The sequence below is a fragment of the Syngnathus leptorhynchus genome, chromosome 1 (assembly GCF_054491065.1).
Source record: "Syngnathus leptorhynchus isolate UIUO chromosome 1, UIUO_Slep, whole genome shotgun sequence".
NCBI classification, from domain to species: Eukaryota; Metazoa; Chordata; class Actinopteri; order Syngnathiformes; family Syngnathidae; genus Syngnathus; species Syngnathus leptorhynchus.
This window is the reverse complement of record NC_141195.1, coordinates 4486777-4512444: the sequence shown is the minus strand read 5'-3', so window position 1 is coordinate 4512444 and position 25668 is coordinate 4486777. Positions and strand designations below refer to the sequence as shown.

The window sequence follows — 25668 nt, the reverse complement described above, 5'->3', positions numbered from 1 at the left end:
ATGGTAACACAGCTCATGAGATGAGTAAATGAGATGAGATGATGAGTAAAGCCATTTCGGTGACAGGAGAAAATAAATTGCATGAATTATAATTGTTTGAACAGATTGCTCTTGTTTTGGTTCCTGAAGAGGGAGCAACAGCAATGTGGACATGTTCTATTAGGGTGGACAATCTCTGTACAATATGATGCTCATATATGTACAATTCTTTTATCATTTTATGCAAACATAACTGCTCAATCAGAACACGAATACAACACACAGAGGCAAACACACAGGCACACACTGGGTGCCGCCCCCACACTCAGGTACGAAATGGTCATGTGACAAGTTCCTGCCTTTCCGGACAGAATAAAACAAGCTGACCTGGAGACAGAAGTTGTTGTTTCATCTGCTGCCGTGCCGTGTGTATTGGCCGCCATTAAACAACCCAAGATCTTGCCAATAAAGAACCAACTCTAAACTCCACACCTTTGTTTTCCTGGCTCAACAACGGACATCCCGTACAACACGCAACATTCCCAATACAGGGATGTGACACAAGGTGTTGCTCATTGCAGGGGCACATCTATTCTGGTGGGATGCGGGGCCTTGGCCACCCCAAAATCCTTAGAAATCTTTGACTTTTTGCTTAATCACCTCAATGTTATTTTATATGTATATAAATATACTGTATACATATATCCAGACATTCATTTTTTGCCTAGTGGCTGCCTTTCTTTGTACAACCACCCTAAATTCACCCGCTCAATCCGCCCCAACACCCACCCATACACCCACCCATACACCCCCCCCACACACACACACACACATCCACACACCCAGGGTTGACGTACCTGAAGTCAATGCTGCCCACTCACCTGCTGTTTCTTTTGTGGACATAATAGGAGCTGCCTTGTCTTGAAAAACCAGTTGACGCTGAAGGGAAATTAAAACTCATCGTGTCACATGAGGTCGGCTGGATGTGCCTGACTAGAATGGAGACAAAGTCCGACAGGAGGTTCTGCTGACTAGAAGCTAGGAGCAGGAAGTCCTGCACACATGGATTGAAACACAGTTTTGTTTTTCACTCAGACTAATGAAAACCAAATAACGATAGCTTGAAGTGAAAGGCTCATACGTCAGACAAGTCACACAGAAAGAAGTAAATGAGACCCACACACACTCACAATCCGATGAGATTGTGTAAAAGTATGCACGTTTGTTGCATATCTCACCAGGGCTGCAGTGTCCCTCTTCTTTTCCTCCTTGAGCAGTGGCGTCTTGTCAAACAACTTCCTCTTTATAAGCACTTCACATTAATTTCACTTTCATTTCTCACCACAAGACAAAACTCCTCCTTCCTGATTCATCTCCTAGCTGGAGAGGGAAATCACTCTGTCTTTCATTGTTGTTTTTACACATTTGAAATAGACAGCATTTTGAATACACACACAAGATCTCCTATTAAAGTACTTTTTTGGGTTCATTATTCAAATGCTTTCATATTTAAAAATACAGTATTAATATATACATTATGACAAACAGAAAATGCTTTAAGATTTTTTTAAATACATATCCAGGACTGTTTTTCCAGCTTCAATGATCTATAAATGTGAAGCTTTAATTTTATTTTAAGTTTCTAAAATGTTATACCTCTTTTAAGGTAATAAAATGTAAATATTTGTACTGACTCTTTCAATTTTACAGATGTATTTTTGATGAAATTTGTTAAATTACTTTTGTTCACCCATTATTTTAAAAAGGAATCAGTACAGATTATCTTTTCTTTTTTTAACTTATGAAAGTAATTATAGTAATGCTGCTGTTTAATAATGAGATACACTAACTACGATTTATCATTTTATGTTGCATTCAATGATTGTTGTAATCATTGGAGACGTTAGCGAAATCTAATGCGCTCCAACAAGAGCTGTAATTGCCTTTAAAAAGACAACTAATGATTGGTTTTGATTGGTAATTTCACAAATTATTTACTAATAAATTACTTTGGTAAAGCAGCAGCCAAGGCCAAAACCTATTTGCAGTAACACACATTGCAGGTATGTTGTGAGGATTTTCTTTCATGCTAAAAACCAATCACATTTCATCAGTGAAGACCTTTACTTAGGGGGAAAAAGAAAATCAAATGTTTGGCACTCATCAAAACCTACTACATAGACTGTCAAATATGGTGAAATTGATCTGCTGTACAAATCACAACATAACATTCAAAACATAACATTAGTTTCACAGTCTTTGTGCAGTTGGGATGTAGAATTTGAATTAGATGTTGAAATTCCAAGCTAGATAAAATTTTATAGATACCAGCACTCATGCCATTGAATTGTGAATGTGTCAATGATGAGCGAACATAACAGATGAGGACGCAAGGCAGGTGAGACCAACAGAGTGTGACCACTACAATTCCCACACGACTGTTGAATATCAGGCCCGGAAAGTCCGGGGGATTTGTCTGTGTTACCTGATTCTCCCTGGAGACGAGGTGCAGGTGAGCGGGCTTGGCACGGCCAAGCATGAGTAAAAACTCTTCTTCGTCTTCTAAGATGAAGAACAGTTGTCATGGCAACTAGCTTCTGATTTCCAAAAAAAGGATCAACAGCACCAAAAGAAACATGAACTTACTAGGATTGTACCTTTCGCTATAATGTGACATTTCTGGTTAAGGTTAGACAATTAAGCATTTCGTAGCCCTTGTGTTGTGTAGAGTTGTGGTGTCAAAATGAACCAATTAATTGACAACAAATCGATTATCACATTCATCCCCTAGTATCGTAAACAAGTCATTTAACGCCACTGTTTCATGAAAGATTGTCCAAATCTTCTGACTTCAAGCTCTCAGAAGTAATCATTCTGATTTCTTTAGCTTTTCATGTAAGCAGACTGATTTATCTTTCCGGTTTAATCAAAATAAGATATTTGCAAACATCTGCTTTTGCTTTGGAAAACAATGACTATCAATCCATTTTGTGTAATATTGTACAGTTTTTTTTTTATTACTAATTGGTTAATAAACATCCATCCATTATCTATACCACTTGTCCCCACGGGGATCGCTGGCGTGCCGGAGCCTATTCCAGCCATCATCGGGGAGTAGGCGGAGGACACGAACATCCATCCCCACTTACTCCTACCATCAATTTGGGGTGTTCACTCGGCTTACGAAGCATGTTCTTGGGATGTGGGAGGAAACCGGAGGGCCCGGAGAAAATCCACGCAGACATGGGAAGAACATGCAAACTCCACACAGGGAGGGCCGGAGGTGGAATCGAACCCGTACCCTCCTAACTGTTACGCAGTCGTGCTAACTAATTGACTCAACTAATCAATTGACTAATTAATTGTCAATTTATTGTCTATGTGAAGCCCTTTGAGACTGCTTGTGATTTAGGGCTATACAAATAAACTTGACTTGACTTAACTAGTTGCAGTTTTATCTTACTTTAATTTAGTTAACATTTTGCAAATGAATGAAATTAAATGAAAATCTTTTGTGAAAAATAGTGTAACTTTTATTCTTTGAAAATGAACACATCCATATCGTGGACACTTTCGTTAACAACATGGAAGGCATTAGAGATCACCGACTCATAAGGCTTCGTTGTCCTTGACACATTATTCCAGGATGTATAGAAGACACTAATTAACTGGAAGACTTGATGAATAGAAATGCTTTGAAGTCATGCATATGTGCGTGCGTGCGACAATATGAATACAGTATGACAAGAAAACCTGGAGAGTTCATAAAGTTGGAAGGATTGTCTCCAGCTGAAGTTTCTTCAAAACAGACGCTTCTCATAACTGTCACGAAAAGAAAAGATAAAAATCACAGGACTGACTACGGCATTTCCTGTCAAGAAAGATGGCTCTGGTGTTTATCTAAAGAGGAAGCCCGAGCAACCGTTGAAATGAAGAACCTGTACTGTGCCCAAATGGCAGGCAGGGACTTCTTGCGAAATCGCTTGAGGTGTGGTCCCATGCAAGTGCGTACCTGTGTAGACCGTGGACGCCACCCTCCATTTGAGCCGATGCTGTTCTCTTTTCAAATCGCAGGCTTCCGCTGTACATCATGTCTCTGACAAGACAAGAAGACAATTTGTCAGTTGATTCGGAAGTGCATTTATAGGCTGACAGAACTGGCACAGATAACCAGGGAGGTTTGTATGCTTTGTATGGAAGCAGCAGAGCAGAAATGTTTTTGGACCCTCAACCATTCAGTTGAACTGTATTTTTTAAAATGATCTTTAACAGAAATTTAACAATCGCAAAGATATCCGAACTGGAGTGAAAGCAGTCAGTAACAGTCTCCTTATTGCGCATTCATACCACTTGAAACGTCATTAGTTGGAAAATGCGCTTGGCTTCTGTACAAGGGAGAACAAAGTGCAGAAAGGAGTGATATTCCCAATACCACAACCAAGCTGTGACAATTATCTTCATTATGAAATATCTTATGATGTGCATGATGATATCACAGATCATGCCACGTGTCATTTGTATGTACCGGAGCTGAGTGAGACTCTTGGTGCCGATATCCTGACAGGAGTGTTGAATGCCAGCCAACAGGTAGGGCACAAACTTGTGGATGGAACCCTTGTCCTGCACAGCTCCCGAGACACCCTGAGCAACTTTGATCTTGTCACTTTCACTGTAGAAACAAACACACCCATCACACACACAAAACAGTCAGTTGTCTGAACAATCAAGCAATTGTGTGGCATTAATTAACTTTTTTTTGTATTTTTTTTTAATACTGTCACTGCTGGGCAGAAACAAATTTGTTCACCAATTGAAAAATAGTCTTTTCCCACATCATTTGTTATTTCAACACATTAACAATTGAATGTGCAGAAATATTATTTTGAGCTTCTGGTATGATGCCTCAATATTTCAGATTGAACTCACGACTAGTAAATTACTGCCATCTAGTGGTCAACTTGATGTTACCCTTTATACTGCATAAAGACTGCGGAGTTGATGAGCAAGTTTTCACACCTGAAGTATCTTGTCTGGGACCCCAGGTTTTTGTCCATGGCATCCAGAGAGCCCATGCCACGGTATTTTTTTAGCCTGATGCCATCTGAGAAGAAATATTCACCAGGAGCTTCGTTGGTGGCAGCCAGCAGAGAGCCCATCATCACTGCACAAAGAAAGGAAGTTGGGCTAAATTATTAACCCAGAGTCTCATTCCACACTTCAGAGCAGCAGGGCGGATGTGCTAAGTACAAAAACTAAAAAACAACAAAAACTAAAACAGTGTCACCCAGATGTGTGACATTTCTAATAGTTCATATGGGGAAGCACAGTTAAAACCAAGCAAACTAGACGGCTATCAGACTTGTACCTGTGGATGCGCCAAGTGCCAGGGCTTTGGCGATGTGTCCCACAGTCTGAATGCCACCATCGGCGATGACGGGCACACCAAAGTGTCTGGCGTACTCGGACACCTTATAGACTGCTGTGGCTTGCGGTCTGCCGCAGGCCAGTACTGTTAGGAAGATAAGAGGGTAACAGCATTAAGCCAAGCCAGATGTGACCAAAGTTTGGTCACATAATGACCGTGTTGACAGACTTTGAGATGCTAAATAATTTGTGCCAGAAACGTTTGGTTTTCATTTGACATCTGCATAAACTTCAATGAAGCTTTAAACCGATATGAAATGCTGGTAACTGGTACTAAAATGGATTATGTATTTATAAGCAAAAATGTAGACATGAACTTAGAGTCTGTGAATGAACGGACAGGAGAAGTTGCCCCTCTGGAAATGAGAATGATGCATTTTTTTTTTAGCAGACACAATCAAAATCTACTGACGAACAATATAGTGGTTGTAAAGTTCCAACTACAAATCAGACTCAATTTCTCGTGTCTGTGGTCCTTGCGGACAACTTTGTGGGAGGTGTGCGGATGGTGATTTGTTGACTTTGCAGTCCAGTCACTCACCTTCCTGTGTGATGCAAATGGAGCCGCTACCCATTCCAACTCTCAGTCCATCCACTCCTGCGTCAATCAAGTTTTTAGCTTGAGCAGTGGTCACCACTGAACGACAAGACAAAACAAAACATGTTGGAACATACTGAATTTAAACAAAACGCTCACTATGGGATTTAGCCCAAACAAAAATATCCCACTTTGTACATTCACAAAATCCTGAAAAAGTGTGTACTTACCATTGCCACCAATGACCTGCAGGTTAGGGTACTTCTCTTTGATATATTTAATCATGTTGATTTGGAATATTGAGTTACCCTGAGACGAATCCTGTAAGTGGAGGATGGGACATCAGTCATTATTTACAAAAAAATATATTGTGGGGAAAACACTGCAAAAAAAAATCTCACCACGTTCATCACACTATTACCACACGCAGCAACAAACATCAACAACATAGAATGAGGGTCTCCTCTATTTACTGCACTTATCAAAGCAGGGCTGGGCAAGGAATAGGGACCCATTTTATCAATGAGGAGATTAAGGGAAGCAAGGAAATATACAAATGCCAAAACTTGGAGACACTAAAGTAAAAATAATACTTGGGCTGCATCTGTCAATAACAGAGATTATTAAGAGCAATGATGGGTTTCCCTGTTCTGCAAAATATTGAACAAAGGAAATAATACATCAGAGAACCAGAGTGCCCCTTAAATGGTGGCCCTTATATTTATTATTTTGAGACAGTGCACGTCAATTTTTCAAGTAGCTACTCATGCATGTGTGACCACTAAATTTACTGTGTTTGTTGTCAATTCTTGAATTTTGTTGCTGCTGATAAACATCTGCTCCACAACACATCAGTACATTTAAGTGAGAATGAGTTGAAATGAGAATATTGGCTTTGCACATCAATTCCCCCTAAAATTTTAGGTTAGGATGCCACTGTGCTCCTAGTTTGCAGCCCAGAACATGACATAAACTTGATGTACAAGATGTCCTCCAACATGCAGATGTCCTGCATAGTTGGAGGACCTGAAATCGGAGCGTTTTTTGCTACAAAAAAATGCGTTCAGAGCAAGTGGGACCATGTCACGCGTGCTTTAAGTGTCTTCATCCTTACCAGTACAATCACATCCACGCCGCTCTGCACCAGCAGATCAAGGCGGTATTTGTCATCATTATGTGTGCCGATGGCGGCACCACATAGCAGCTGTTTGCGAGAGTCTTTGGAGGCCAGAGGGAAGTCTCTGTTTTTCTTAAGGTCAGTTCGGGCAATGATGGACACCAGGCAGCCATCTTCATTAACAATGGGAAGTTTGCCTGGAAAAGAAACACGGTCTTCGTTGCTCTTTGCTTACTGATGGAAAACTAAACAAACGGCTGGCAAAGTTTTCATTGGTTCAGTCAAGACAACCATGGGAGACCACTAAACTGTTTTGTGCTTATAACGCTTCTCTGGCAAAGTGTATGTTAACTACAATACTACAATGTGTCCATTATTGGAGTTGCAAAGTGGACCTGTCACTGGGGTATTTGAGGACAGGACTTTCATCCCTTTGTAAAATGTAAGGTGAACAAACACTAAAAGCGCACAATCACTTGTCTTCACCTTTCTTACTCCGTTGCAAGATTTCATTGGCTTCTTTCAGCGTGACACCAGCAGGAGCAATAACAAGATCCTCTCGCTTTGTCATAACCTGTCAAGGACAAACACAATGAACAACGCACATTACCAAAAAGCTACAATTCATTTGACTTGCCGAAAAGCTACAATTTTGTCTCTGCCTTTAAGAACATTATCTTAGAAGCTGTGCGACTTGTCAATTTGCATTTTTGTCAAATTCCAGTCCGTCTTTTGTATTTTTATCCAATCTTCTGTATGAGTAAAATATCAGGCACCTTACTGAGAGGCAGGTTGTGTTCCTCCCCCTTGAGAAAATCGATGTCCCTCGAAGATATGATGCCAACTAGCTTGCTCCCCATTTTGCCGTCATCAGTGATGGGAATACCGCAGAAGCCGTGGCGGGCCTTGGCCTGGAAGACGTCGCGCACCAAGTGCTGAGGGCTCATCACCACTGGGTCTGTGATGAAGCCTTGCTCATACCTCTGCAGGAAGGATGAAAAAACATGGATGGATAAATAATCAACTGTGGAATTGATGATCCTTTCAAGACAGACTTTGAAAGAAATACATGTGGCCAAAACCAAACTGTGTTAGGGTTTCTCCATTCTGGACCAGGATTTGACACCTCTGGACTTCAAGCGTTTATTTTAATACAAAATGGGAAATTCTTTTTGGTTTATATTCACCGTAACTTCTGGACTATAATCACACCTATATAATATCAGACGCACCAGCAAGAATTAGGGGAAAATCCTGTTTTGTTCACATATAAACCACAGTGGAATATAAGCCGCAGGTGTGTTAGTTTAATTTTCATATGTAAGAGAATATGCGCAAATCATACTATATCCTAAAAATAATGAAAAATCCATAGATAAAACATACTAGACTATAAGACGCAGGGTTCAAAGCTTGTGGAAAAAGCAATGGCTTATATTTCGGAAAATACGGCAGTTTGACATTAGACGTCAAGTGGCAGCGGCAATTAAAAGCTTCAAGCCTTTTTTTAGAAAACAAGTCACTATTTTTCAAGTTGGCGCTTGCTGTGAAATGAGATGGCTTTGCTGCTACCATCTAGCACTCATATTAATGCTTGCAAATCAAAGCATAACAAAAAAAAAATCATCCAATCAACAGTTTGTTTTTCGAAAAGTAAGATCACGTAATTTCAAGGTACCACTCCATCTAGAAATCAGTCAACATTCCATACCTTGACTTTCCGGACTTCATTGGCCTGGAATTCTGGTGTACAGTTGTGGTGGATGAAGCCGATGCCACCTGTTAACTTGGATAAGAGCATACAACTTCATGGAGATGATACAAAATTGATGGCTCATACATGTCACCTCCCACATTTTGTATATTTGCAGGCGATGGAACACAAAAGCTCTGATGGTGTAGGTCAGTACACTGCACTGTAAGTACTTGTACGAGTGTGAGGGTGTTTGGCTTACTGCCAGAGCGATGGCCATGCTGGCCTCAGTGACTGTGTCCATGGGGGTAGACACAAAGGGAGTTTTCATTGTGATTTGTTTGGTAAGCGATGAGGTCAGGTCCTGGTGACAGAAGGAGAATTGACAATAGCAATCATCAAACAGGCAATCACAAGATTTGGACAATGTTAAATTAAACTAGAATTTGCAATTCCTGAAGAAATTGCGTGTGAAGGTGAAGAAGTTGAATAAATACTCAGGGAATGCTGAAGAATGATGTTGAAACAAGTTGAATCGGTTGAAAAATGTAGAAATTAGAGTGGAAAAAGGACATTTTGGAAATTTTGGTTGAATTTCAAATTTGAAAATGTGGAATTTATGGTAAGTGTGAATTGGGGGGAAAGGGAGGAAGAATATGAGGAGTTGAAAGTCGGAATGGGGTGAATCGGTTGAAAAATGTAGAAATTAGAGTGGAAAAAGGAAATTTTGGAAAATTTGGTTGAATTTCGAATTTGAAAAATGTGAAATTTTTGCTAAATGGAAAGGTGTGGAATAGGTAGGCAAAACATGAACAGTTGAAAGTTGGAACGAGTTGAATCGGTCGAAGTATGTCGAAATTAGAAGTGAAAAACGAAATTTTGCAAAATTTTGTGAAAATTTGAAACATGAAAACGTGAAATTTTGGAATTTGGCAAGTTCGGGAATGTCCCCAATGTGATTTGAATGTGTTGAATTATGTGAATTCCAAACTGGAACAACGTTAATGTGAAATGTTGAATCTGCCATTAAGAATGAATGGGGCAGAAATTGCCGGAAATTTTGAATGAAAAAAATGTACCGTAATTTTCGGACTATTAGTCGCTCCGGAGTATAAGTCGCACCACCCATAAAATGCACAATAACGTGAAAAAAAACCCCATATATAAGTCGCTCCGGAGTATAAGTCGCACTTTTGGGGCAAATGTATTTGTCAAAATCCAACACCAAAAACAGACACGAACCAGCAACAACAGCCTAAACGATACGGTATGCTAACGTGACATACACAAACGAGAGGCTGAGAACGGGCCTAACGTAACATTCAGAGTTATTCAAATGATTATTACATAAATAACACGTTTAGCAAACCATCTGTGTCACTCTAAATCCTAAAATACATCGATCATCGATCGTGTAAACAATGCCGCGTACGCGCGCCGTCGGACTCGTGATTTGCATGTCTAATTATTCCACAGACCCATATAACGATATATAAAGTATATTTCAAATAACTATCATATAGCAACAATATTACCAAACCATCTGTCACTCCAAATCATAAAATACATCGATCATCGATCGTGTAAACAATGCCGCGTACGCGCGCCGTCGGACTCGTGATTTGCATGTCTAATTATTCCACTGACCCATATAACGATATATAAAGTATATTTCAAATAACTATCATATAGCAACAATATTACCAAACCATCTGTCACTCCAAATCATAAAATACATCGATCATCGATCGTGTAAACAATGCCGCGTACGCGCGCCGTCGGACTCGTGATTTACATGTCTGGCGTGATGTATGCTCGCATGCTGTCCATCACAAGCAGAGCTTGCATCCTAAATTGCATTGCTGCCCCTACTGTTTTTTGTTGTTGTTGTTTTTTTACATCACCACACTAAATTCTCTTCACCAGACCTGTGCTTTTTAAAAACTAAAAAAAAACAGCGCTCTCCCCTCCCAGTTTTTGCGTCACGGCCAATGGTGAAATTTGAATCACCCTCCTTCAGTTTAGATTGAAAATAACTATATTTCTTTTTCAGTTGTTGTTTTTTGTTTTGTTTATTTGTTTCATGAACTTGAATATTGTGCTTTAAAGTGTGAATTGCTTTATTCGTTTTTTCAGTGTATTAAAAATATGTGAGGTGATCAACTGTAAGTAATGTGTTAATGATCAAGTAAATTTTTTGAAAAAAACACATATAAGTCGCTCCGAGTATAAGTCGCCCCCCCACCCAAACTATGAAAAAAAACGCGACTTAAAGTCCAAAAATTACGGTAAGCAGTCGATTCCTGAATATTTGGAATAAGTGAATAAGTGGAACGGAGTGAATCGGTTGAAGTATGTGGAAGTAGTTAAGGGACAAAAAAACGGGCACAACAAAAAAGTACAATAACAATAGTGTGAAGGTCTTCACCTTCACACTAATAAAGGACAGGAATAACAATAGTGTGAAGGTGAAGACCTTCACACTAATAATAGTGCGAAGGTCTTCACCTTCACACTAACAATGTCTCTCGACCAGGGATTGTCAATCAGTGGTCGGCCGACCTCTAGTGGTCTGTGGTGTTATTGCAGGTGTTCCGCAAAATTGGCTATGGAAAACTGCTGTTTAATATCATCACCACATTTGCATTAATCAGATTTGTTGTGTTGGTAAACATGTGATGACCTGACTCACCACTTGATCTGCAGTGAAGTCAATGTAGCCCGGCAGAATGAGGAAGTCACTGAAAATAAGAAAAACAAGGAATTTTGAATTGCCTGCTTTGCTTCATCTTTTGACAGACAACCTTAACCAATTACCGGTCACCAGCTAATCGCTGTATCCATCCATTTTCTGCACAGCTCATCCTCACTAGCTTCATTTAGTCATATTATGCCCTAGTTAACTTACCTAACAATTAGGAATATTAAATTGTAAGTCAAAACATTGAGTGCAGCATTAAGAAATTCAAATAACCTATGACAGCTGGAGCGCGGAACTAATTTATTCTAAACACTTTTCGGCTTGGATGGAAGGAAACATCCACATCCAGTGTGTCTTCTTTTAAAGCATGTAGGCCCACGTGCAATAGCAATGTTGGCTGATGACAGCAAGACTAAAAAAAGTAATGGTGCCCAAGACAGCATGTTGAAGCTTGTGACTGTGTTTTACAGGGATGATTCATTTTTATTCATACTGATCGACATAGGCAGAAAACAAACCGTAGAATGAAATTGGTTGACATACTGAAATCCATCAATTGTGCCTTAACAAGTGAATTCAAGAATTATTTTTTTCTTTTCAAGAATTTTGAAATGATGAAAATGAACAGTTGTTTACCATTCAAATCAATGCAATTGTGCCTTACTCATCAGCTTTAACAGGTCAAAGAAGTAAATGTAAACATCCAGCCAGCATGCACCACTTCTATTTTACCCGCAGTGCTGAAATGGCTGGAGACTAAATATAACCAGCCTCTGGACCGATAAACCCTCTTGAATACCAGTTCAAATTCATCCTGACGAGAGAGTAATTCTCACAAGCAGAAGACAATTGAACTCATCGGTTGTACAATTGAGAGTTTGATGGGAAAATAAGGCCTGCTGGATGACATCACCTGAGAATTCATCAAATCACCAACAAGATGACCTCCTGTTTAAACCACAAAGACAGACCACCTATGTTTGTGAATTTTTAGTGATTAGCACTTTATTGTAAAATGTAAAAATAATAATGAATCACAATAAAGGAAAATGCAAAGAAATCAACTGTAGTATCTGTGTTTCTTTGAGTGAGTGAAAGCTGGAGCTCTGACAGCAGCTCCAATTGGCCATTCATATTACAGGTTGTGAAGTAGCAAAAAAAAAAAAAAAAAAAAAAAAAATAGACAAAGCTGCAGATTAGTTCCTGGTAAGGGGAATTTGGATCTGACACAGAATGGGATGAGGTTGGTGACTTCGAAGAACACGCCATGCTCGAGCCCTGGCCTAAACAACATCACAACACATTTAGGGTGAACCGCAACGAAACATGAGACGAGTTAACCCAAATGCCCGACGAGTTGCATTTATTGCATTGATTGTGATCCCCAGATAACAGGGCTAAGTAATGTATGTATCAGAAACGACACCAAATATTCTGATTAATGTCCAATGAGTGCTGCTACGACCTTCTGACAGTCACATGAAAATGAACTCTTCGAAGTAGGTCAGGGGTCTACCACCCACCGGGGTCTAACATGAGAGTGACAAGGCGAACTTACTTGTATGTGAGTCCATCACCTTTGTTAACCAATTCCTGGCCCGTCAGTCCGTCCTCTGGGACATTACCGCCGGTTTGTCCGCCAATAAGGTATTCTGCCATGAGATCCAATGGCACCTTAACGGCTCTATGCACTTGTGAATTGCTAAATAAATAAAAAAAGTCAAGGCTATGTCAAGGTGTACGCAGAGATAGCGTGGGCAAAGACCTAGAACTTTATTCTTGACCTCCCTTTCCAGTGAGCACGGTCCAAGTGTCAAAGCAGCACCGAACCATGTAACCATGTGCTCCTTGCGTCTGCATGTAGTGACGTCACGTCCGCTCGCTCTCCAATGAACGGAAGACATTTCTATTGGCAGGACCATTCGCTTATGTGAAAGGTATGTGATGTCTTTCAACGATCACAAAAGCCCAACACCCACAGGTCATACTTTTCCTGCAGCTAACTATTACAGGACACTTGATAAAATGTTCAGTGTACTGGATCAAAGAATGGCGCAGGTCCTAAATTAATACTTTGCCTGCCATGCCTTAGGTCACTAGTTTTCTTGTGCAGATGAAAATGCTTCAATCACACATTTATTACTTGGTGCACAAAAATGACATGCACCATTAAACTACCTATGTTAAATTTAATGCCCGTTTTTTCCTTACAGGCTCTTTGTGGGTGGCCAGTGGGTCACGACAACAAAGTCTGACTGAGCAGTTGGCACAACAGGTGCCAGCATAAAAAATGTGAAAGGTGACACAGTGACTTTGTTTTAACTGTGCATGATATGTAGCATTGCAATTAATACACGAGACAAGGTTTCAGTTTTAAAAACTCTCTCAGTAATTCTATTTTCTGTATTAATGTACAACTGTTGAAAATTACAGCACTTTTTGGAAGCTTTTTCTTTATTCTTTTTTTTTTTTTTAAACCATCTATCAACAGCCATTTTATCCAGAAGAAAAGTGAAACAATGTGAGCAAGGAAGAGAGGAGGAAAACCAAAGCCCCAAAATGATGAAATGGTGGTGATCAACACAAAAGAGGAGAGCATCCAAATGTGGGAGAAAGAGTACAATAAATGTTTGGCAGACTGAATGCCTCATGTATGTTGTTGTACTAAGTGAAATGAAAAATACTACACCTATGATCGGTCATGAGCAGTTAAAGGCGGGTAGACTCTATGCCGTGTTATCAGTGATTGAATTTGTTCACAGAGTCAATTAAGGATTTTATCCACCTGAGATCGGTGAAGCAGATGTGCTGAATCGATTCAACAGGAGAAAGTTAAAGTTTGTATATCTGCAGGTCAGGCAACCATAATGGATCAAAAATAACTTTTCTTTTGAGCATTTATATTCTGGTGCTTTTTATAACACAGTATGTGAGATATTATTTTGTTTTCAAACTTTCGTGGCAGGGCGGATCAAGGGGCGGATTCTTTGTAGGTTGCCCACCTTGTTTGAAGTAATATTAGCAGAGCGCATCTAAGGATCAATTTATTTTTCTAAAATCAAAACAACTAACAGCTTTTTACTGGCATTTGTGGTCAAAGTATTTTATGTTTGGCAATAACAAAAATCACGTGTTAAGTGTGTTGATTGTGGCCTAGAAATTACCCAAAACAAAATACAAAACAACACACATTCATCTTCACTATGTTCTGTATGTGAACAATGTACCATGCACATTAAAATGCTACATTTTGCCCAAGTTATGTAGTCAGGATGCAGATGGTTTGGATTACTTAAAAATTAAATTAGCCAACTGGTCTCAGCACCAGTAGTAACACCTTTGTTGACAAAAACTACAAACTGGTTTGACCGGTCTATTTTTTGTTTAATTATTCTATCTTTTTGTGTGTCTGGGACCAGTATGATGCGAGACATTAACGGAAGGTATTTGAGACACACATTTGATTCTATCGGTTTGCTCTGATCAAGATGTTTAACTTGTTAAAGCCGAAACATGGTGATAGACCATGAGAGGAGGGTGGGGGAAGAGATACAATCGTGCCATTTCATGACTTTGCAGCATTTTAGGAGTGAGATAAGGAAGAGAGAAAGACAGAAAGTGACAAAACAAATGAGCGTTGTTGATAAAGGACATCGAAGGGACTGCAGCCCGGGTGTGATCACTGATGGAAGCAAACGTGAAGTGGGGCAAGTAACAGAGGGAAGGTAGGAAAGAAGAAAGGACAGACGAAAGAGATGCTGGTGCTCCGCAGTCTCAATGGCGCTTCAGGTGTCGTGGAAATCCTTCAGCAGCGTGCGTCGCCTTTGCTCGGCAATGTGCATCTGATTCTCCAGCTCCTGTTGACACGGAGAAAAGGAAGCTTGAAACTTTCCCGAAGTTGCATTTACACAACACACCTCAAGTTGCAGTGGTATTTTGACTTACAAGTTGAGTTTGTTCCACTCCAAAGCTCGTATAGATTATTTCCTCATTTTCAATTTTGCCAATGAAAATCAAGAGAAACGCAACTAATTCATTTTGCTCCCCACCTTTGTTGTTTCATGTTTTTCACAAATACCACTGTCTTGCATTAAAATATAAAAAAAAAAAAAAGAAATAAAGTGTAATTACTACCCACAAGGGGGGGGGGACACAAAAGTCACAAAAACAAGGGGCAGGGCCTCGGGAGTGAAGTTAGGAACTTGCCTTGGCTGCCTGTGTCTGGGAGTGATTTTTGGCTGAGTGTAAGTCTTTGCCAACTTCTCATTTTCTATGTATGTGTAACTGAGCGTGACTAAGATTCTCCTTGTTTTTTTCTAACTTCTTTTGAGCAACTACTGATCAAAAGGTTGCCGTAACTCAAATGTTGTCTTGGCGGAAGAAAAAAAAAAAAACAAGTCAGGGCACTCATATGTCAAGGTACCACTGTGTACTACAGTAATTCTGACTAAACACAGCACTGTACTGATACTGTAAATTTTCTTCACCAAATATGTATTTCAGTGTTTCACTGCACTATCTTTGTATGTTTTTATGTAGGCGCTTTCATTAACACCAGAATGCCACATTTCTTTGTGACTCGCAATAATGCTAAGTCCCTAATACTGCATAAATCAAAGAGAGAGGGAGTCTTACCCCTCTGTCGCTGGCACTGAGATCGACCTCGCCTCCCACCACTGCCCTCTCGTAGCTGTCCACCCGCTCCACTTTCCACGACAAGTTCTCAATCTCTGCCTCCAGCTGGGCCTGCTGGTACTCAAACTGCAGCAAAGAAAAACAACATCAACACGCACTCAAGCTTTTGTCTCTCTTCTCTCCATTTGTCCCCTCTCAAAACACATCTGAGTAGGCGCATATTACTATTGTTGTCTTGTCATCTCGTTTTTTTGTTTTTTTTTCCCAAACAAAGGAGAGTGAAGTTGATGAATCGGGCAATAAGAAGACAGTTTCTCACCAGTTTTTTGCGTGGGCCGGACATGTAATAGGCATAAGGATACGTATACTGCAGTGTGTAGCGACACTGGAAGCAAAGAAACAACACAGAAGAGGCATCAGTGAAACACAGAAATTCGCTGCACTCTACTGCTGCAAACAGACTCGTGCCTGACTTGTTTCTGCAAGCACAGGGCCCAATTTTGAACAGTAATATTCGCACAGATGGAAGAACTAACACAACATGAGAAGTGTTCTGTTTCATTCTTATGACAAAGTATCACTTATTTTATTACCATCTTAGGAGTCTCGCTTACTGCACTTCCAATTTATTTTTAAATTAAATTTGCTCAATACGTCATGGAGCAAATTTGTACATTTGGCACAAAACTCAAAAAACAAACCAAGCAACCAAAACACCTAAACCACAAGCAAGGAAAAAATACCTTGGCTAGAAGCTTAGCAGCATTATGAAGGTACTGCCAGTCAATCCAGGTTCCAAGGTTGTTCATCACTCTCTCCTGGATCTTCTCCTGGATCCTCTGATACGTCTGAGCCTCCAGCTGGAGAGACTTGTTATGGTTCTCCCACTGGTGCAGGAAACACACAAAAAACATATACATGTATGCAGACCCCAACATATGCAACGGAAATCTTCAAAAATGTCTCTGCATTAAATTATGTCGGACAAACAACACTTTTTGATGTCAATTATGATTGCACGTATATGTTAAATTAGTACAGGGGGGTCTTCGGTTTACAACGTCCTTGAATTACATCAACCACAAGAATAAAGGCAAGAAATTGTTTTCTCTTATTTTTATATATTTCCTGTACGCCAAAATGTAGTTAACGTCGCCCCACAGGAACGGAACGACGTCGTAAACCGAGAACCCCTGTATTAGTAATTATTCAAAGACCAAAATATCCTCGCTCACTCACTCTCATGTTGCTTACTCACCCTCTCAAAGTAGAAGAGATATTTCTTGAGAGCCTCCCTGGCTTGAGCCTGTTGGCTCTGGTTGACTATATCGGGGTTTTCTTTGTAGCGACTGCACTCGTAGTATTCACTGCCATGTGTCTTCCAGTCACCCAGACACATCCAGCAGAAGTCTGAAAACATTCATCCAACAGTTTTCAGCCTTGTTTCGAGCGCACGCCTAAATGGTTAGATTACTACTTATTGCTACTACAGACACAGGTTATTTCATTTTTGCCAGGTCAGCAGCTATGGCTGTATCATGGCCAATACACACAGAAAAAGAAAACCAATCAAATGACAGAAGACCAACCACATAAATCAACGAAATATGTTTTTTAACGTCAAGACATGCTAAAAAGTTCAAAACCATTAAAGGTGGGACTTTATTAAAGATATCTACAATAAAAACAGTTCAGAAAAAGGTTTTGTCAAATGACATGCATGCTTCATTGTATAAACCAATGGTCATATGCAATCAGGGCAATTAGACTGACTCTTATTTTCTGCACAGTTCAAAGTCCTGCAGAAATACTTCAGCCTTGTTTAAAATTATGGACATTCCATTCCACATTCCAGGTATTGATTGAACCTACAACAACTTACCGTGTTTGCACTTGGAGCATTGCTGGAATAAACAAACAAGATATCTTTGTCAAAGCAAGCAAACAATAACAATTGTAACTAAGGCTACAAACATGACATTATACAAATAGAAAAGATTCTGTGTAAAAATTAAGTGTTAAAGACTCAAATAAAAGACACTACACACGATATACTGTAACTGCATTGACTTTTCAGCTGTTACTTACCATGTGATTGCACCCTCCATTCTTCTCAATGCATATATTGCACTTTGGACACTGAAACATGACAGGGTTGTTTTATATGGTAATCTTTTTTGAAAGTTCAAAGTCAAGAGAGAAACCATGAGACGGCTCATACATCTTTAGTGTGTGCACTGATATAGTTGGCCGTCTCTGAGTCGTCTGCACATTTTGTGAGCCATTTCCTGATGGTTGCGCAGTCGGTGGGTGCGTGGTACATCTGACGGCATTTAAAACTAACAATGATAAAAGAGAGAAATTCAACATGAAACTTCAATTGCATACAATTGGCATTTGAATGTTATTATTGAACCTCTTAGGCTAAACTCTATGTCATTAAAGAAGTACACAGAACATGCACAATCATGAAGTGCTTCGATTCAGACCATTACAGAACCATTAATGCGTGCAAAAATGCATAAAACAATGAGGTTAATTTGACGTATAGAACTTTACAATTAGGAATTTATCCTCTATGTTTGTGTACGCATGTGTGTGTGTGTGCGCGTGTTGTGGACCTACCAGAAGACCTCACTGCATCGACTACACTGCACCCTGCGCGCACGAGGCTCCTGCACCTGAATGACGATGGGGCAGTCTGCACCCGGACACAGTTGCAATTGGAAGTGACTCTGCAGTCAGAGAGATGTCAGGTCAAGCTGAGCACAATGTTAACGAGGGAATAACACACTTGAACATGGACCAGATTGGAACTGGAAGGTACCTAAACTATTAGAATTCCAACTGCCTGATTTAATGCTTTCAAATTCAAGCTAAAGCAAATCCTATTTAGTTCATTTCAAATCGGTGTTTAAAGCCAAAAAAGAAGAAAATTGTGTCGCTGTCCCAATATTTAGGAATCTGACTGGAGATTAAGGAAGAACATGTAAGGCCTCACCTCTACATAGTCTCTGAAGAGGTAGCGTCTATACTTGTCCTTCAGCTCCTCTCCTGGCAGTAGAGGCAGGACAAAATCTTCTGGCATTTGCAGGGAGCAATCCTGAGCCATGCACGAGACGCCTGGAAAGACACAAGCGCAACCTTAATGTGTGCTACCAATTGCACTTAACCACAGAAAGATTCCATCGAGGTCGCTGCGCATTGTGTGCTGTCAGTTGGCCGTTCATCGCATTGAGGCTTCACGTACAATATGTTGTACTGTATACATTTTTACTCGATAACTTGGAGCACATTAGAGTTTGGTATCTTGCTCAAGGACACATAGACATGGTCAAAAGGGTCATTTTTGTATCAAATGACCACAACTGTACTGAAAAGTACACACATGCACAGAATTTGGACTTACCCACTCCTATACCATCTTTGACCAGTACAGTGCAGTGCTGTTCCCAACAAGCTTTGCAGAAGGAGTGCTGGCAGGGCAGGGCCAGCAGGGAGTCTCTCCGTACTAGCTGAAGACACACACCACACTGCAGGGACTGAGGGGCCTGAAATACACAAATTCAATTCCAGTTCAACTAAAATTGCCCCAACGTGAATACATTTACAAATACAGTCTAAATCATAAACTACACAAACGCACACTGCACTGGTCTGTTTGCAATGTGTTTGTTTGATGTAAAAGAGCAACATAAAACATTTGTAGATCGCCTTGCATACATTTTACATGAATACAACTAACATTCATGAAAGTCTTACGCAACCTCATATGCTGTTGTTTCCAGACGTGCGCACGCTGTTCCCTAATACATAACAATGTGTGAGCAGCTCTGTAGCATCATTGTACTCAAAGGAGGATTTAGTGCCTAAATTGGGAGCCACATGAGGTCAGATGTGTTGCAAAATACATTTATTCATTCATTTTCTGAACCGCTTAGTCCCCACGGGGGTCGCGGGCGTGCTGGAGCCTATCCCAGCCGTCATCGGGCAGTAGGCAGGGGACACCCTGAACTGGTTGCCAACCAATCGCAGGGCACACAGAGACGAACAACCATTCGCACTCGCACACACCTAGGGACAATTTGGAGTGCTCAATCGGCCTATCAAGCATGTTTTTGGGATGTGGGAGGAAACCGGAGTGCCCGGAGAAAACCCACGCAGACACGGGGAGAACATGTAAACTCCAAACAGGGAGGGCCGGAGGTGGAATCGAACCCACACCCTCCTAACTGTGAGGCGGACAAGCTACCCACTGCCCCACCGAGCCGCCCTGCAAAATACAATCATTTGTAAATTATAGAGTTAAACTGTTCACTCTAAACTTAAAAGAAAACAACGTAGAGTTTAAACGCACTGCCAAATATGAACAGGCTAAGGATATGACAGGAGGACATGAAAACAGCTTGTGACATTTGGCCTAAAAGTGAACCAACGTTTCATACAAGCTTTACTGGAATTTTCATTAGACGTACTCATTGAGACAGAAACTTGACGGTTGTTGTGCAATACAAAAGTGATTGCCTATTTTGTTTGTTACTCACAATGACCGCTCTGGAAGTACTGCTAGGCTGAACCAGAGCGTCTGACAACACCAGGGACAAACTGGACTTATTCCTGCACACAAGAGGAAAAAAAGAAACTGAAATGAAAATGGAAAAGGTCAAAATTGCGGTGGAAAAAAACAATAACAGTGTTCTTGCAACACCTTTCTAAAGTCTGATTCAAGCACTTTCAAAGTTTTGCAGCACTTAAGAGCTGTGGTTCCAAGGACAGTTTTTATAGCATGAGAATTTTTTTCCCCATGAATTGCAATTTCAGTCTTTATAAATTTCTCGGATGATCATACTAAATTTCTGAAAACCACCGATCCATTTTCTATAGCGCTTGTCAATAAAGTCACGGATGAGCTGGAACCCATCTCAGATGTCTTGAGAAAGAAGCATACACCCTAGACTTGATGATACACAATCACATCGAAAGGATATTTCAGTATTCAATAAATCTGAGTCAAGCCTGGTAAATAACCACAGAAGATGCTCCCAACATTTTGACTGTGAGGGAGACATTAGAAATATATGGTATGTGCTGGCCTTGGGAACGAAAAAAAAAAAATACTAACAGAGTTGGAACAGGTCACAAAACCCACAGTAGACTCAAAATCAATTATGTCTTGTACTTAAAACTGTATATTGAGTGTTATATTGGATTTTTTTGCAAAGCACTTTATTACGGCGAAAGCAGTTGTGAAAGCACTACATAAACAAAGCTGTATTTTGTTATTATTGCACTGTATTACTATTATTATTTAAATGATTGTTTTTCTGTCTATGCCAGTGTCATGTAGCGGCAGGCATAACAACTTGTCTTTACTTGGATGGTTGCCTTTTATACAGCAGAATAAGTCATCATGGTTTCCCATGTTGGGAAAACAAAAAACAGACTGGAATAACTGCAAAATAACAAAAATGGGGGAAAATACCTGTCCAGTATTTGTGAAACCTGCCAGTGAAAATGCACGAGGATCAGCTTTGCAACAGCCGGTAAAACCTGAAAAGAGGAGAAATCAAGAGAGGGAGGGCGAGAGAGGGAGGGCGGGAGAGAGAGAGAGAGAGAGAAAGAGAGAGAGAGAAAGAGAGAGAGAGAAAGAGTGAGAGAGGACTAGTTTTATTTTCCTGAACATTAGGTGAGGTAGGAACATAGCATGACGACATCACCTGTATTACAGGCTAAACTAGTAACAGACCCCCAATGATAATACACTGTTGATATTTTTCTCTGGTATGCATTGACACTTGATTCGTTTTCTAATAAACCAGAAGTGTTGGTCAAAACAACTTAGATCTGATCCTAAATATACCCTTCTTATTTACTAGTGAGCATCTGTACTAGACAAACAACAACCCACACAATTCTTATTTGTTTGGCAACTTACTGTGTGAACTACAAACGAGACAAGGAGTAAATGAAGCCAGGTACAGGATGTTGTCAAAAACAAGACAGAATAAGTGATGAAGTGGATGCATGAAAATAGATGTGGTGTTTGCACAGCCTGCCCAGCGTTTAACCGCTACCAAGTTGCCATGCAGCCATCAGAGCAAACCAGCGAGTGTCATCTTTTCGTCATGCACATCAAGTGGAAATTATGTTCATTTCCTATGTAGAATCATAACTTTTTTTTCTTTTTTACATTTTGCGGGAATGTTCGATACCAATGTTTTTCAGTACAAGTACTCAACTCTTTAGTAATCATTGATACTTCTAAGAAGACCTGATACTAATAATACACAAATATTCCCCTCAAAAAACAATGACTGATCATGTTAAACAAAGACCTATATGTCCCAACACAGCATTCTTCCTTAAAATTGCATGTAATTAATAGTAACTATTCTTCTTTTCATGAGTACCGATACCTTGGAATAAGGCTGGTATTGGCACAGATACCGATAACGTTACTCACCCATCCCTAATTTTAAGGAATTTTCATTCTTCCTGAGGGGTCCATATTTAGAAGTTCATACATACTATGTTATTTTATATTGTTCTATATTTGTTGTACTGTTAAATAAAAATGCTTCAAATTATAGGAAAATTTTCATATTGTTTTGTTCATATTGTGCTTATGTAAATAAAAATGAAATATTCTGCAGTTATTTTATTTTCCATAGCAATGCTTTGAAGCTGGTAATTTAAAAGTAATGTAGTTAATTCAACAGTGAACAAAAAGCATGTACTTATCAAAACCGGTTTGTGATGCACAAAGGTTTGGGATCACTGCCGATTGGAAAATGTGTGGCATTGTAGCAACGACTCGATTCACAACTCTCCAGAGTTTTTGTGGTATAAAAAAAGTAGGCATTACAAGGATGCAAAGTAACTGGCCCACCTTCAGCGCAGCAGCAACAATGTTGACCTCCTCACTCAAAACCCGTTGACTCTCCTTGTATGTCAGACAAGTGAACTGATACTCCTCAGGATCAAAAGAGTCTGCTCCCTGTTGCTCCACATCGCTGGCCACGCCGTCGTAGTAGGTTTCGATATCTCCTTGATCCTCCTCTTCCCCTCCGTCCTCCTCATCTTCTTCAGAGTTCACCTCAAAGTCTTCCTCATTGCTGTCAGACGCCTGGCTGTTCATGTCCACAGACATCCAGTCGACAGAATCAACCACCCAGACGGGTAGACTGTACGCCTACCTGTCGGATCTCCGTGGCTCTGATTAGCTAGAATGGCTTGTATAAGCTCCACCTCTCCGTCACTGTCCAGAGACAACCTGGCGTCTGGATTGTCTGAGCCGCGAGGATTGCGCGCTCAGCAGCAGCGGAAGAAACAGAAGAAGTCACACTCGCCGTCACTCATTTGGAAGCCTGATCCAAGAAAACAAAGAGTTGGGCAGAGTGAATTAAATGGGAAATCAATGAGAGTACAGTGAAATGGAAACTACAATACAGTACGGTCAACCTCCCGGCCTTCTCACAAATTTACACTTTTGCGTTCATTCAGGGGTACCTCGATGCCCACAATATGGTGACAATTGCCAAAGCCCCGACTAACAGGAAAGTACTGACTGGTGTTGACAAGAAACATTGAATCCTCATTGAATGTTCCAACTATCATCGAGTTGTTATGTCGGTGATGTACTATTTTGAAGTTTTGTCACGTTAACCAGGATGCAGGATAACGTGTTGAGCCTTCGTGGTTGAGCTTTAGCGGATTAGTTGAAAGATGCTTGAGCTTTAAAGGGGATATAAGGAAGACACACCTGTGGACTCCCTCAGCAGGAAAAAAAGAAGCACGAGACAAACGGTGTAGTTGGACTATAAAAACGCATTATACACTTATCGGTGAGCCCACATTCGCTACAGGGTTAGATTCATGGCTGCTTGAGATCTGTCACAAATGCTGTACATATGTAATAGTTCACGATTAATCCAGTGTGTAGATTTGCCTTTTATCATTCAGCTGTAGGCTTCAACAAACTGCTACCCATCATAGTTTGCAGTGGTGTGGAAGGTCATTTTCAACAAAATAAAAATGCGCCTATAAAACTGAAAATGTTTTGAGATCAAGCAAGATTTCTCGGGAGATGATCTTATTCAGTTTTGGCACTATAAAGGGATTAACTGTGCATGTGTATTCTTTTACCTGTGTACCTGATGTTTTACATTAGAAGTGAACTTTTTTTGCAGTTTGTGAAAGTTAATATTAAAAAGTGTAACCCAGTGAGCCCAGTGACACTTGACTGAGTTCAAGAGTGCAATAGTGAATTTCAAAAATTTAAATACTTTTTAGACAAAGGATCAGTATCGAAAATCTACCCGCAACGTGTCTACAGGAGCCAAAACGAACCTGCCAGGCGTTCCTGGTGTCAGCCAGGCAACAGCTAAACGCTCCTGGTCCAGGCTAAAAATAGTCTCTTTAAACTGGGTGACACACATCTTGCTAATCTAATGTATCACATCGAGTCAGCACGGTTTCATAATACGTGGTGGTGGGGTTTTGTAATGAACTAGACGGGATTAAACAAGTATGCCATACTTTGAATTCACATAACATCGACATGTACCTCCTTTGTTTGGCGAATCGTGTGCGTTACAGCCACAAAGGTGCTGTCCAGTTATCGACTAGCCAATTTGAGTTAGCCAGATTAGCCTTGAAACATTGAGTCATAAAGCGACACAAAGCTAACGCCATTGTTTTGACGAGGTTTAAAGAATCCCCTTGAAAAGAAACGATCAAAAGTTCAAACAAGTTCATTGTATACGAGTTTACCACATGAATTAAGATGTGAATGCAACTGCTAGCTCTCCGTTAGCATTTCATGGTTGTGAAACGCCTCTTGCCCACTCCAAACCCGTGGATTGGGATGTAAACAAGGCCGTCAGCAACTCGAGAGACTCGAAACACAATTAACCACAGATGCATCAAATAATTCTACATTAACTCAAGACATTTTTACCTTTATGGGCGACGCCGGTGCCGTCCACTGTGACATATAAAAGTGTGTTTTAGACTACAAAGCCGCTCCGTGCGTTCGGTGGTAGACAGACGATGTGGTGCGTTCTTGAACAGAAACTGACTCGGAATTTCCAAGTTCCCAGTCAATGTAAAAGGAAAAGGTGACCTGACATTCTACGACACAAAGAGTCAAAAATATATATTTATTCATATTCAACCTGTACTTGTGTTTTGATAAGTTCGAAATTGTAAAATACGAGTGCTTAACTAAATAACTTGACCCTGAGCAAACTCTTTCCAAAACATCACAATATAAACATGTAGAGCCACTGAGAAATATTTTTGGCTCAAAAACTGAACACGCCTTGCAAGACCTTTTCTAAACTAACTAAATAAATGGTTGCAGTTAATATGTACGTCATCTCTTTTTTGCATTGAAACTGGAATTCTATTATACTTCCATGAACACTTTCTTTTTGCTATTCAAATTCTAGATTCTGCAATGGACTGGATAATTAAAATTTTAAGTTCGGTAAATACATGTCATAAGATAGGTTAGTTATCACTGGAACCTATAGTGTGCCTCCCGTGAAATAGTAATGGCAGCCTCAGACATTCTTGTG

General features: G+C 40.2%; 2 protein-coding genes and 1 long non-coding RNA gene across 5 annotated transcripts; 1 reads left to right on the top strand and 2 right to left on the bottom strand.

The window, feature by feature from the left end:
* Positions 1-3478: 3478 nt before the first annotated feature.
* impdh2 (IMP (inosine 5'-monophosphate) dehydrogenase 2) lies at positions 3479-13333 on the bottom strand. Its single transcript, XM_085908703.1, has 14 exons — positions 13011-13333; positions 11444-11492; positions 9014-9115; positions 8770-8844; positions 7835-8041; positions 7545-7632; positions 7056-7255; positions 6172-6262; positions 5945-6040; positions 5345-5488; positions 4996-5140; positions 4505-4648; positions 3992-4075; positions 3479-3801 (listed from the first exon to the last, which is right to left on the bottom strand). Exons 1-14 carry the CDS (start codon positions 13109-13111, stop codon positions 3780-3782), a joined length of 1548 nt encoding a protein of 515 aa, XP_085764829.1. The 5' UTR covers positions 13112-13333; the 3' UTR covers positions 3479-3779.
* Positions 13084-14706, top strand: LOC147061460 (uncharacterized). Its single transcript, XR_015065782.1, has 3 exons — positions 13084-13389; positions 13666-13751; positions 13944-14706. It is a non-coding gene; the product is annotated as an uncharacterized LOC147061460 (long non-coding RNA).
* On the bottom strand, positions 13889-25210 carry arih2 (ariadne homolog 2 (Drosophila)). 3 transcript variants are annotated; one of them, XM_085908704.1, is made up of 15 exons: positions 25047-25210; positions 22977-23454; positions 21570-21637; positions 20632-20704; positions 19497-19638; positions 19089-19210; positions 18713-18822; positions 18309-18426; positions 18176-18226; positions 17970-17991; positions 17346-17497; positions 16831-16974; positions 16407-16472; positions 16088-16213; positions 13889-15309 (listed from the first exon to the last, which is right to left on the bottom strand). In XM_085908704.1, exons 2-15 carry the CDS (start codon positions 23235-23237, stop codon positions 15238-15240), a joined length of 1527 nt encoding a protein of 508 aa, XP_085764830.1. In that variant the 5' UTR covers positions 23238-23454; positions 25047-25210; the 3' UTR covers positions 13889-15237. The 3 variants fall into 3 exon arrangements, with proteins under 3 accessions (XP_085764830.1, XP_085764831.1, XP_085764832.1); XM_085908705.1 differs by lacking the exon at positions 25047-25210 and adding an exon at positions 24654-24722; XM_085908706.1 differs by lacking the exon at positions 25047-25210 and adding an exon at positions 24437-24588.
* Between the last annotated feature and the right edge of the window lie 458 nt (positions 25211-25668).

Coding starts and splice junctions, on each gene's coding strand:
- impdh2 (XM_085908703.1), bottom strand. CDS start 13,111: ATGGCAGAATACCTTATTGGCGGACAAACCGGCGGTAATGTCCCAGAG. Junction 6,263..7,055: donor GCGTGGATGTGATTGTACTG/GTAAGGATGAAG, acceptor CTCCACTTACAG/GATTCGTCTCAGGGTAACTC. Junction 5,141..5,344: donor GGCACTTGGCGCATCCACAG/GTACAAGTCTGA, acceptor TTCTTTGTGCAG/TGATGATGGGCTCTCTGCTG.
- arih2 (XM_085908704.1), bottom strand. CDS start 23,237: ATGTCTGTGGACATGAACAGCCAGGCGTCTGACAGCAATGAGGAAGAC. Junction 16,473..16,830: donor CTGCTAAGCTTCTAGCCAAG/GTATTTTTTCCT, acceptor CTTTGCTTCCAG/TGTCGCTACACACTGCAGTA. Junction 16,214..16,406: donor CCGGCCCACGCAAAAAACTG/GTGAGAAACTGT, acceptor TCTTTGCTGCAG/TTTGAGTACCAGCAGGCCCA.